At 33.9% G+C, this 12,105-nt stretch overlaps 2 protein-coding genes across 2 annotated transcripts; both read left to right on the top strand.

Annotated features, from left to right (window-relative positions):
• The first annotated feature begins 5,663 nt into the window (after positions 1–5,663).
• Positions 5,664–7,327, top strand: LOC106293264 (CRAL-TRIO domain-containing protein YKL091C). Its single transcript, XM_013728920.1, has 6 exons — positions 5,664–5,911; positions 6,000–6,255; positions 6,494–6,530; positions 6,607–6,724; positions 6,824–6,934; positions 7,026–7,327. The coding sequence occupies exons 1-6, from the start codon at positions 5,687–5,689 to the stop codon at positions 7,167–7,169; spliced, it is 891 nt and encodes a 296-aa protein (XP_013584374.1). The 5' UTR covers positions 5,664–5,686; the 3' UTR covers positions 7,170–7,327.
• Positions 7,328–7,451: 124 nt separating this feature from the next.
• On the top strand, positions 7,452–9,606 carry LOC106343849 (aspartate-semialdehyde dehydrogenase-like). Its single transcript, XM_013783177.1, has 7 exons — positions 7,452–8,129; positions 8,237–8,323; positions 8,409–8,453; positions 8,528–8,623; positions 8,730–8,831; positions 9,113–9,267; positions 9,366–9,606. Exons 1-7 carry the CDS (start codon positions 7,569–7,571, stop codon positions 9,445–9,447), a joined length of 1,128 nt encoding a protein of 375 aa, XP_013638631.1. The 5' UTR covers positions 7,452–7,568; the 3' UTR covers positions 9,448–9,606.
• Positions 9,607–12,105: the final 2,499 nt, after the last annotated feature.

Here is a 12,105-nt window from a genome sequence, read left to right as displayed (position 1 = left end):
TCCTCCGGGTAATCAAAACTCCAAACTTATCAATTATGTGACTCAAATCATGCCACAGAAATCTAACCACAAAACTGCCATTATCTTCTCATTTTGGACTTACCAAACCTAGCTTTCAAATAAAAATCTTAACGTTGATCAGCTTGATAGATTGTTTTTAGACAAATTAATGTATACTAAAATGTTAAAAAAAATAATAAAGAGTTTGGAGAATTTGGGGAGTATTATTAGATGGTTCTACTAAAACCATATTAATGATGCAAATATTTTTAAATTAAAAACTCAGATACAGCTTTACTAAACTAATAAAATAGAATTCAATCATATTGTAGTATAATTACATATAGACTATAATATTGAGAATTGAATTATAGATGGGATGCAACTGGTCTCAAAAAATCTGTTAAAACTTGGTAAGGTTGGTAATCAGTTATTTAAAAACCATAAATTATTTGTAGTGGACTTATTTGTATACTATAAAAAGAACTATATTTTAGTATCTTTTTATTAACGAAATATAATAGAACCTGGAATTCTCATATATGACTGTTTCATTTTTTATAAGAGTTAGTATTAGTAAGGACAAAACACGTATATGGTTTGATAAACATAAGATAATTCTTTTTTTAATAAGAATGTGGTAAAAAAAATTAAAAATCTATCTATATAGTAAACAAACTAAAACTCATATTAAAAAAAGTTAACTAACTCTACTATTAGAAGTTTTATAGGTCAGACAACTGTGATATCATATGAACTTCTTCTTATTTGTATGAATGATAAGTGTTTTCCCTGCACTTAACAGAAGATAGTATATAGATATATTATCAATTTAAAAACCATTACAATAATCTTTTTTTTATAAACATAATTAATAATTAAATAAATATTAATTTTAAATATATGATAAACTTTTAAAAATATTTTCTGCACTATTTATTACTGTATTAAATTTTATAAAAACTCACATATTATGAAATTTATCATAAAAGTGACGTATACATAAGTATTGATTTTATAGAAAGAACTGTATTTTAGTATTTTCTTTTTATTAATGATTCCAAAAATTATCATAAAAGAAATTTATACATGTGTATTGATTTTATAAAAAGAACTGTATTTTAGTTATTTTTTTATTTACTACATAGAATAGAAGCTGGAGTTCTCATATATTATTAAAAAGTTAACTAACTATACTATTAGTAGTTTTGTAGGTAAGACAACTATAATATCGTATGAATTTCTTCTTCTTTGTATGAATGATAGGTGTTTTGCTTGCACTCACGGACCTAATAATTTTCAAATAGTATATACATATATCATCAATTTAAAAACCATTAAAATAAATTATTTTATTTTTATGAAATATTTGATAAGCTAAATATTAATTTTTAATATATGATAAACTTTTTTAAATAATTTTCTGCACTATCTATTACTGAATTATTATTTTTTAAACTCACATATTATGAATACATTATTTATTAACCGTCTATAGATATTTTACTTGATTAAAATTTAACAATATGAATTTTTGTAATTTTAAAAAAATACTTTAAGGATTATATTATACATTTGTTAGAACAAACATAACTATTATCATTATTATAGATTAGCTCTTCCCAACACCAATTTGTTTTGAGATGTTTTGAAAAAAAAGAATCTAACACCTTCCAAAATTTTACACTCAGAAACTTCTACAGGGATAACACATAAAAGAAAAAGAGGGCGTCCTAACTAATTGCTAACGATTGCTTCGTTGCAAGCCCTAAAGACCTATCAGAACACTCATGAAAATCGATGAGCAAGGACATACTTCACAAGAGACAAATGATCTTAGGTCACACAAATCTGGAACTGGATGATGAGACCCTTGAGCAATACACGTTAATCGAAGTGGAAAAGTTGATGCGCTTGCATGACCGCTCATTAAGTGATATTAAAGAGATGCCAAAGATAAGATCTGTTTTGCTAAAAGAATTGGGGAACAGTTTGTGGAACCAAGAAATGGATTACGATGTTGCCGAAGAAACACTAAGACATGAGAGAGGCAATACAACTTACTCAATGCCGAGCAGCGTGCGATTTACAAATCAGTCTTGGACTCTGTTGAAAAAAAGGATGGAAAATTATTCTTTGTATATGGCGCATGTTGTACAGGAAAAACATTCCTATACCAAACCATTATATCCAGACTTCGCTCGAGAAAACAAATCGTTCTCCCGGTTGCTTCTTTAGGAATAGCCGCAATGCTACTACCAAACAGGAGAACAGCTCATTCTCGCTTTAATATTCCTTTGAAGCTCGACGAAAATAAATTCTGCAACATCAAACCAAGAACAATGCTGGCTGAACTAATTGAAAAAACGGACCTCATAATCTGGGATGAGGCACCTATGACACACAAGCATGCTTTCGAAGCACTAGACAAAACTTTGAAGGACATAATGTCTATAAAAATTCCACCCGCAAAGGATCAAATTTTTGGCGGCAAAACAATTTTGTTAGGTGGTGATTTTAGATAGATCCTACCAGTAATTCCACAAGGCAGTAGAGCTGATACTGTCCTAGCTTCGATAAGTCATTCATATCTATGGAATAGCTGCCACAAGTTTTCTTTAAAAACAAATGTGCGAGTCAATCAGGACGAGAAAGAGTTCTCTGAGTGGCTTCTCAAAGTCGGAGAAGGTCGTCCAGAATCAGGACAAGAAAATGAGGATAATGCCTACCATGACCAAATGATAATCGTCGACAATTCATTGGTCTGAGAGACTAAGGATGAGTCATTAAAACAAGTTCTCGATGCTGCGTTTGGTGATGTCAACAAAATAAAGGCCTCCCAAAGTTCCTACACTGATAAAGCTATACTTACACCAAGAAATGATACAGTCGATGAAATAAATGCATATACAATCTCCAAAACCGACGGTAGTCAAGAGACTACTACAGTTATGATAGCTTTGAGGTTTCGGAAACTCAATCTAATCAAAATGATACTTTATACGCGATTGAGTATCTCAATTCCATGGAGTTTCCAGGATTGCCTTCTCATAAACTCACTCTTAAAGTTGGGGCCCCGATTATGCTTCTGCGAAACATAAATCAGAAAAAAGGATTATGCAATGGTAACGTATGATTCTAACTCATATATACGAAAGAGTGCTTAAGGCAAATATAATATCTGGCTCACACATTGAAAAAGAAGTTTTGATCTCAAGAATTGTCCTCTTGCATGGTGAAACAAAGCTATCGTTCACTTTACGTCAACGGCAATTCCCTATCAGATTGTGTTATGCAATGACTATCAACAAAAGCCATGGGCAAAGCTTAAAAGAGGTTATCATATATCTACCTAGACCAGTCTTCGCACATGGTCAACTCTATGTGGCCCTCTCACGTGTAACAAGCAAAGCAGGACTAAAAATCATCAAAGGCGAAGACTCACACAAACAAAAAGTGAAGAACATAGTCTACAAAGAAATCTTCAACCGCTTTCGTTCACATGACAGTAAGTAAAATTTAAACTTAGAATCTCATTGAAAGTTTCTTAGGGGTTATCTATCTAATAATTCACATTTATCTCCTATGCAGTACTCGAGCTATCAAAATAAATGAATCAGTGTTAAAACTCATTCCCTTATGATGAATACCTCGCTACTTCCAAGTACGTCTCCCTATTCTATTAGTTAAGTAAATTGATTCATATTACTAAGTTATGTTCATTGATTTATTTCAAAATAAATTTCAGGCTCTCTAACTGAAGAAATTCCCATCACATCTGCCACTCTCTCCGTCAAAAATTCTACCATTTTATTTATAATTTATGCTTCTTTGTTTTAAGACTTTAGCATTTGCTCTTAATAATGATAATAACTTTACTCTGCTTCTAAACATGATTTATAACAAACTTAAATACTAAAACTGATCTACCAACTGTTTTTAAATTTACATTACTGCTTCCTATGTCAATTAAAATAGACATTGTATCATTAAATACCAATAGCCATCGATAATACTTTTTTTTTCATTCAATGATTATTTTAATCCAAACACTATTTTACATTAAAACATTATTTAAACAAAAATATATTAAATTAATATAATATTCTACTTTAATATTTTCATAGAAAATAACCCGGGCGTAGCCCGGAAACTGCCCTAGTATATATAAGAATGAAAAATAATTCATAATTTGCATTGAATTTCAACTGTAGTGAAAAATATATGTATTTTACTTTCTTTTATAATAAAAATATAACAAACACTAAAATGAAAAATAATTACATTAATGAAAAAATAAAAGTTTTTTATTAATTTAAGAAAACTTTGATTTCTAATAAGAACAAAAAAAAACAATAGAAAAAATTAAAATTATTTTAGTTTAGAGTAAACTGCATATTTTTACACGTATATGAAAATACAATATATCTTTTAATTGATCTTCACGTGCTTAACATAGATTAATATAGACAAAGGTAAGTTAATAACAACATCAATTACAATAATTGATGTTAAATACAAATATTTTGTATCATTTATTAATAAATGTCTCAAATTGATATCATTTGTTTTTCTGATACTATTTATGTAATAAAATATGATTTTTTGTAGTGTATCATACACATCTCTTGCAAATATAAACCTAAAACACAAAATCATACAAAAAATAATAACTTAAATTACAAGTAAAGTATATCCCGCCCGTAAGGCGGCCGACCCTAATGTTACATGAAAGAAAACTTTTTCTCTCTTCATTTGGTATGTGATGCTATAAAACTCTTTTATCTTAAATGATTATAAAGTTATCTCATGGCATTCACAAAATTGTAGTATGAAAGTTAAAACATGTTCTTATCACATTATAAACATTATGTTGAATTTAATTAAACCAACAATAAAGCTAATAATGGTTCTTAAGAAATTTGTTTGCTTTATAAAATTGAAAAATCCAAACTGACTTTTTCATAAATAATGCAATGGCTTTCCAAAAATATAAGTGAACTAAATAATTTACTAAATTTTACACCATCAACGTGTTTATATCTATTACAGGACCAAGTCACTATTACATACATATGTCAGAAACATTAATAAGTTCTACTAAACTAGCCAGAAAAATTCACCACTATTTTAGAGCCAGATAATTAGAATTCAAGTGACATATCAACACAAACAATTTCAAACACATACAACTCACTTGACCGCACAATCAACAACGCGCGGACATACCATCAGTAAACAAATAAAAACAAATAATAATAATGCATAACTCTTAATTTTTTGGACCATTTAAACATTCAAACACTAAGCCTTGGGGCCGTGCACATTATTTAATTTTGGTACTGATTTATTTATTTAATTTATTCTCTCATTATTAGAAATTTTTGAACACAACTTTTGTTTGAGCTTTTCCACTAGTTTAAATTTCCAAAAGAAGCAATCAAACACGTTAGAGAGTGGATTTGGTATTTAAGTCATTGAATAATCGCAGCTGTGTAGTGATTATAATAATCTTCAAGAGTATCAAATAAAAGTCAAAATGATAGAGAGAGATTCAACTTCCCGGTCTGTTTTTGCCGCGAACCGGGGTAAAGACACACGAGTACACAATCCTCTGTCCGGTCTTTTTGATATTTTTCAGGCTTCTGTCAACATCAAAGCTATTTACTTCAACTGACTTATTCGTATGTGCGTACTAGGTCTAGTGTGTGTACAACACCAACATGGCAACATCCCCAACACACAAAAGGCTGTCTTTCTCTCTCTCTCTCCCTCCCTCCCTCTTTATAATCTTTGCAGAAGCCTTTCGATTTCTGAAGATCTGAGAGCCCAAAAGACAATGGAGGAAAGTCAAGAACTTGCTTTGACCCAGTTGAGAACATCGGTCGAGAAACTCTCTTCTTCCACAGAGGTAATTAAAGTTGTTGGTGTTCTTTTAGCCATTCTAATCCATATCAGAAAATCTGATTGTTTTTGTTATGTTTTTTTTCATCTGTAAGGGATATGAGAAACCGACGTTGATGAGGTTCTTGGTGGCAAGATCGATGAACCCAGACAAGGCAGCGAAGATGTTTGTAGATTGTCAAAAATGGAGAGCCTCCATGGTTCCTCCAAATGGGATCCCAGACTCAGAAGTGAGGGATGAGTTGGAGTTCGGAAAGATCTGTCTTCACGGTCCAACCAAATCCGGACACCCCTTGGTGCTTGTCTTATGCTCTAAGCATTTTCCTGCCAAGAATGCAGTTAACTTCAAGAGTAATCACTTCTCCCTCTGTTTAAGACTTCTTTGAATCTAAACTGTTCATTGAGTTGATAAGTATTCTGTTTGGGAACCCCATGGAAGCTTTCAAGTTCTCTTGTTTTTTTGAGTAGTTTCATTTAAATCCATTTGATTCAGTTTACTACAGACGCGGAAAAGGTTAAAGTTTTTTGAGTCGGTGTATTCTTGAGATTAGTATCTATGGACTAATCTATCATGTGTTTGGTGTTGCAGAGTTTGTTGTTTATGTACTGGACAAAACAATTGCAAGGTATTTACACTTCACTGAAACTAAAACATTTCAAAACGCTAATATTCCAGTTTCTTTTTGGTACATATGGTTTCAGTGGCATCAAAGACAAAGAAGTAGGAGATGAGAAGTTAGTAGCCGTTTTCGATCTTGCAAACATTACGTACAAGAACCTTGATGCTCGTGGACTAATCACCAGCTTTCAATTCTTACAAGTAAGCATCTCATTTTCCTTCCTCTCTCTAAAAAAATTGTAGATCACAACCAAGAAAACTCAGCATCTTGTATTTAAATCTTGAACATGTTTTGTCCAGTCTTACTACCCGGAACGCCTTGCAAAATGCTACATGTTGCATATGCCTGGATTCTTCGTGTCCGTTTGGAGATTCGTCTGCCGTTTTCTAGAGAAATCTACTCAAGAAAAGGTTTTGATCTCTACTCTTCTAGTGATGATCTCCACATGTTCTTGAGAGCAAATCTTAAGAACGTTACCTTTTTTGTTTTGTTGTTGTATAGATTGTGATAGTAACGGATGGAGAAGAAGAGATAAAGTTCAAGGAGGAGATCGGAGTAGATGCCTTGCCTGAAGAGTATGGTGGCCGAGCTAAGCTCACACTAATCCAAGATGTTCTTCTTCCTAAGACTGCTCCAGAAATGTGAACAAGTAAACAACAATCATGTTTTAACTCTCTACTTGGGAGCAAATTATAAAACACTAAACCATGCTTTAATCCATAATTATTAATTTCAGTACTACTTTACTCTTCTTGTTCTGTAATGATTAGAACAAAAAATATCGTTATAACTCTGTTAATCCATGCTTTAATCCATTAAAATATAGTTATAACTCTGTTGCTCACCGCTTTCAAACATCCTAGTGTTTCATCGTTCCATACATAAAAAGCGTGTTGTTCTCATTTACTATATTAAAAAAGCCTGATGTGAAAATGATTAGTACTCTCTAAAGTCTCAACCTGTCTTCTATCATCGCCGCCGCCAAAACCTCTGTCTCTCTCTCTCTCTCACCTCTTCTTCCTCCTCCTCCTCGCGACGGCGACAATGGCGACACTCACTCATCAAACCCCACAGACCCATTTCCTCTCTAAACTTCCACTCAGAACCAAACCCAGAGCCATCTCCGCAAGAGTCAAAATGTCTCTCCAGGAATCCGCGCCCTCTCTCGCCGTCGTCGGCGTCACCGGCGCCGTCGGGCAAGAGTTCCTCTCCGTCTTATCCGACCGAGACTTCCCTTACAGCTCCGTCAAGATGCTTGCGTCCAAACGGTCCGCCGGGAAACGCGTCGCCTTCGACGGGCGCGAATACACGGTGGAGGAGCTCACGGCGGAGAGCTTCGACGGCGTCGACATCGCGCTGTTCAGCGCCGGTGGATCAATAAGCAAGGCCTTTGGGCCACTTGCTGCTGAGAGAGGAACCATCGTCGTTGATAACAGCTCTGCTTTTAGAATGGTTGACGGCGTCCCGCTTGTGATACCTGAAGTGAACCCTGAGGCGATGAGAGGGATTAAAGTCGGAAGTGGTAAAGGGGCCTTGATTGCGAACCCTAATTGCTCAACGATTATCTGTTTGATGGCTGTTACGCCTCTTCATCGTCACGCCAAGGTTCGATTTTTTTTTTATGAACTCTCAAATCAATGGAACGACGACGTTTTCTATGCCAAAGTCTGCGTCTTTGTGCTCTGTGTAATGATCTTTTTGGTTTGTAACAGGTGAAGAGGATGGTGGTTAGTACGTATCAAGCAGCTAGTGGTGCAGGTGCTTCAGCCATGGAGGAGCTTGTGCAGCAGACTCGCGAGGTTTGTTTTCTATTTAGACATTTTTATTGACTTTGGTCTTAACGGTTGTGATTCTGATTCTTCTTTTGGGTTGGTGTTGTCTTAGGTTTTAGCGGGCAGACCGCCGACTTGTGACATCTTCGGGCAGCAGGTGAATACTCCTCTTCAATTTGGTTATAGAGTTATGTTTTGATTCTGAATTTGATGGTTGTATGTTTTCTACAGTATGCATTTAACCTGTTCTCCCATAATGCTCCTATTACTGAGAATGGTTATAATGAAGAGGAGGTGAAACTTGTTAAAGAAACAAGGAAGATCTGGGTGTGTGTGTTTACTTAAAGAGCTACTACATATCCACTTCACTGTGATCTTTTTTTCAAAATGTTGGTAGTGTTAAGAGGCTCTTTGCCTTTCTTGCTCTTCCCAGAATGATACAGATGTCAAAGTAACGGCGACGTGTATACGTGTTCCGGTTATGCGTGCTCATGCAGAGAGTGTGAATCTACAGTTTGAGAATCCCCTGAACGAGGTAGTTTTAATACACATTAAACCCGTTTTGCTACTAAATTTGTTGTTTAATAGTTATTTTGATGCATTGGATAGTTCTATATGGTATCAGCGTTATTAAGGCTTAGATGGTTCTTGAGGCAATTGCAGAGAGTTAAACCTCGCTGAAGTTGTTATTTTGACTTGTTCCGCTAGCTAGCATGTTCAGAACTTGGGAATAAATGAGTTTTGTGATTCTATTCTTGTAATCAGGTTGTTTTTTCTTTCGGGATCATAACGGTTTTTGCAACTGTAAAATAACAGAACACAGCAAGAGAGTTGTTGAAGAAAGCACCAGGAGTTTATATTATAGACGACCGCACTTCTAACACATTCCCTACTCCACTTGATGTCTCTAACAAGGACGATGTCGCGGTTGGTAGGATCAGGCGAGACGTGTCTCAAGATGGCAGTTACGGGTAACCCAAAATAAGCTTCACTCTTTCTATTGAACCGATTGAGATTTTTCTATTTGGTTAATAATAGTGTGCTATAATAATAACTTTGTGAATTTCAGGTTGGACATATTCGTATGTGGAGATCAAATACGCAAAGGAGCTGCTCTCAATGCTGTTCAGATCGCTGAGATGCTCCTTTGATTTCGATTCCCTCACTTGGCATGACATCTCTGTATCAGATTTGAGCGAAGACTTTTGTCTCTTTTTTTTCTGTTTCCCTTTGACGAATTTTTGTTACTTTCTTATACACGAATTTGTCTCTGAAAAAGTGAAAATTAATCCATCCCTACGCTTGAACCTTACCAGTTACCGGTTCGAACCAGTACCGGTTTGGTCAATGGAAGATTCAATTTATCAGCTGGTCTTCAGAAGTTCAGATTGCTTTAAAATAGGTCTAGCCACAGAGGATCAAATCTTATGGTCCCTCAAGTATTCTACGCACTAACAAGTCACCAGTAGGCCCCACATTCTCCTTCCTTTTCGCTTTGTAGTTTAGTTAGCCCGTACGATTCCTGCGAATATTTTTATTTTTCTATTAAGATTGAATAAAGTGTTATCCAATACTGATCAACTCCTTCGCTAAGAAGGTTAGCTACTTTGTCGTTTTCTATCGCTGATTATTCTACGCACTAACCAGCCACCAATAGAATAGGCCCACATTGTCCTTTCTTTTCGTTTTGTAATTTAGTTAGACCGTACGATTCCTGCGAATATTTTATTTTTCTATAAAGATTGAATAAAGTGTTATCCAATACTGATCAACTCCTTCGCTAAGAAGGTTAGTTACTTTGTCGTTACCCCACATCAGAAAAAAAAGATGATAAAAACCGAAAGTAATATCGTGATTATGAAAACGAATATCTCTCTACTTTCTGTTTTAATTGGCTCTTTAAGTATTTAACCTATCTCTTCCTCAAATCTATGTTTCCTTTATCCTTTTAATAGGGTATCAGAGCCCATGGTGAAAACGCAGCAAATGATTTTCCATATAAACAGTTTTCTATCTATGTAGCATATACAAATGGTCCATGCCCGAAATGTTGGGCTTAGGTTGTTTCTAGGCCTGGGCGTTCGGGTATCCATTGGCGTTCGGATCAGATTTTGCGGATTTTGGTTCTTTTTTATAATACCTCCTAGGTCCCATTCTAGTAAATTTGCAAGTACGGGTCGGATTCGGATATAACTCATCGGATTCGGATCAGTTTTGTATCACATCATAGAACTCATAAAGTAATCATATATCATTCGGATTCGGGTTATATTGGATCGGTTCGGATATACCCGAAATAAAATCTAAAATTTAAAGGTAAAACATAAGAAATATATATTTATTTATATATAATTAAGTATTTAAGGTAGTTATTTATATTTTAAATACTTTTTGTTAGATAACATATCAAAATAAATATGAAATTGAATATTTGAAGTATATATTCATGTTTCATATAATTATATTGTATATTATTTAGGACATTCGGATCGGTTTCTTCGGATATCTTTTCGGATTTTTCGATTTTTTCGGTTTTTCGGGTTATTCGTTCGTGTTCGGTTAATAACACTTCGGGTTCAGATATGTTTTGTACCACCTTACACGACCCATTCGGATATTTTTTACATTTCGGACCGGATACGGATCGGGTTTTTCGGTTTGTGTTCGGTTCGGATTTCGGGTTATGGATATTATGTCCATGCCTAGTTGTTTCCATTGGACTGTTTCCCATCCACATTTCGAGAGAGGCTATTAACATCATACATCGGGAATAATAAGTTTCCTTGGGCAATATATAAAATTGTATGGGCAATCATCCACTCTTGAACTATATTTTGGGTGTGAGTTAGGTCCATCCACTCTTGAACTATATTCTTGGATTCACCCCCTAAGTTGAACCTAAAGGTTCACTAACCAATAGAATTGTGTTATCTCATATTTGATATCTTTTAAAAAAGGAAACAAAATATTGTCAAATTATATTATGTTTTTAAAATTAAAAGGTACAACGAAATAAAAAAAATAGTAGTAATTACAAAAAAAAAAAAAAATTAACGTCGTCAGCAAAACATTAAACCCTAAATCTTAATCCCTAAATCTTAAACCCCAAACCCTTGGGTAAACCCTAAACTCGAGGATAAATCCTAAACTCTAAATCAAAATCACTAAACACGAAAACACTCAAGAGTTTAGGGTTTAGGGTTTAGGGTTTAGGGTGTTAATGTTTTTGTATTTAGAGTTTAGGATTTATCCAAGGGTTTAAGGTTTACCCAAGGGTTTAGGGTTTACCCAAAAGTTTAGGGTTTAGAATTTAGGGTTTAGAATTTAGGGTTTAGGGATTAAGATTTAGAGTTTAGTGTTTTGCTGACGATGTTAAAAATATTTTTAAAATTTTTTTTTTCTGTAACTACTATTTTTTTACTTTTTTATTTTATTTTAAAAACATAATATATATTTTGTTTCCTTTTTTAAAAGATATCGAATTTGAAATAATGAAATTTTATTGGATGGTGAACCCTAGGGGGTGAACCCTAGGGGGTGAACCCAAGAATAACTCTTAATATATTAAAAAAATCTTCTAAATTGCGTCCTATAAACGACGCTTAAGAGCATCTGCATCAATGAACCTCCTCTTAGGGTTCATAAGGATTTTTTATATTTTTTTAGTGGGACCATAAATAGTGATGAACTTCTATATATTGTGTTCCTGCATTGGTGAATCTGAAGAAGAGGTTCATAGAAATAAAATAATATTTTTTTTTAAGTTTTCAATATATTGACAATACATGAATAAAATGTAATAATTTTTT

Source organism: Brassica oleracea, chromosome C5 (genome assembly GCF_000695525.1).
Source record: "Brassica oleracea var. oleracea cultivar TO1000 chromosome C5, BOL, whole genome shotgun sequence".
NCBI lineage: Eukaryota > Viridiplantae > Streptophyta > Magnoliopsida > Brassicales > Brassicaceae > Brassica > Brassica oleracea.
Note: the sequence above shows the minus strand (reverse complement) of the source record. Positions and strands in the feature narration are given on the sequence as shown.

What these genes read in the sequence shown, in the direction of transcription:
- LOC106293264 (XM_013728920.1), top strand. Translation starts at nt 5,687, where the DNA reads ATGTGCGTACTAGGTCTAGTGTGTGTACAACACCAACATGGCAACATC. An exon ending in CCAGCTTTCAATTCTTACAA is followed by an intron (nt 6,725 to 6,823) that starts GTAAGCATCTCA and finishes TGTTTTGTCCAG; the next exon opens with TCTTACTACCCGGAACGCCT. An exon ending in AGAAATCTACTCAAGAAAAG is followed by an intron (nt 6,935 to 7,025) that starts GTTTTGATCTCT and finishes GTTGTTGTATAG; the next exon opens with ATTGTGATAGTAACGGATGG.
- LOC106343849 (XM_013783177.1), top strand. Translation starts at nt 7,569, where the DNA reads ATGGCGACACTCACTCATCAAACCCCACAGACCCATTTCCTCTCTAAA. An exon ending in AAGAAACAAGGAAGATCTGG is followed by an intron (nt 8,624 to 8,729) that starts GTGTGTGTGTTT and finishes TGCTCTTCCCAG; the next exon opens with AATGATACAGATGTCAAAGT. An exon ending in TCTCAAGATGGCAGTTACGG is followed by an intron (nt 9,268 to 9,365) that starts GTAACCCAAAAT and finishes TGTGAATTTCAG; the next exon opens with GTTGGACATATTCGTATGTG.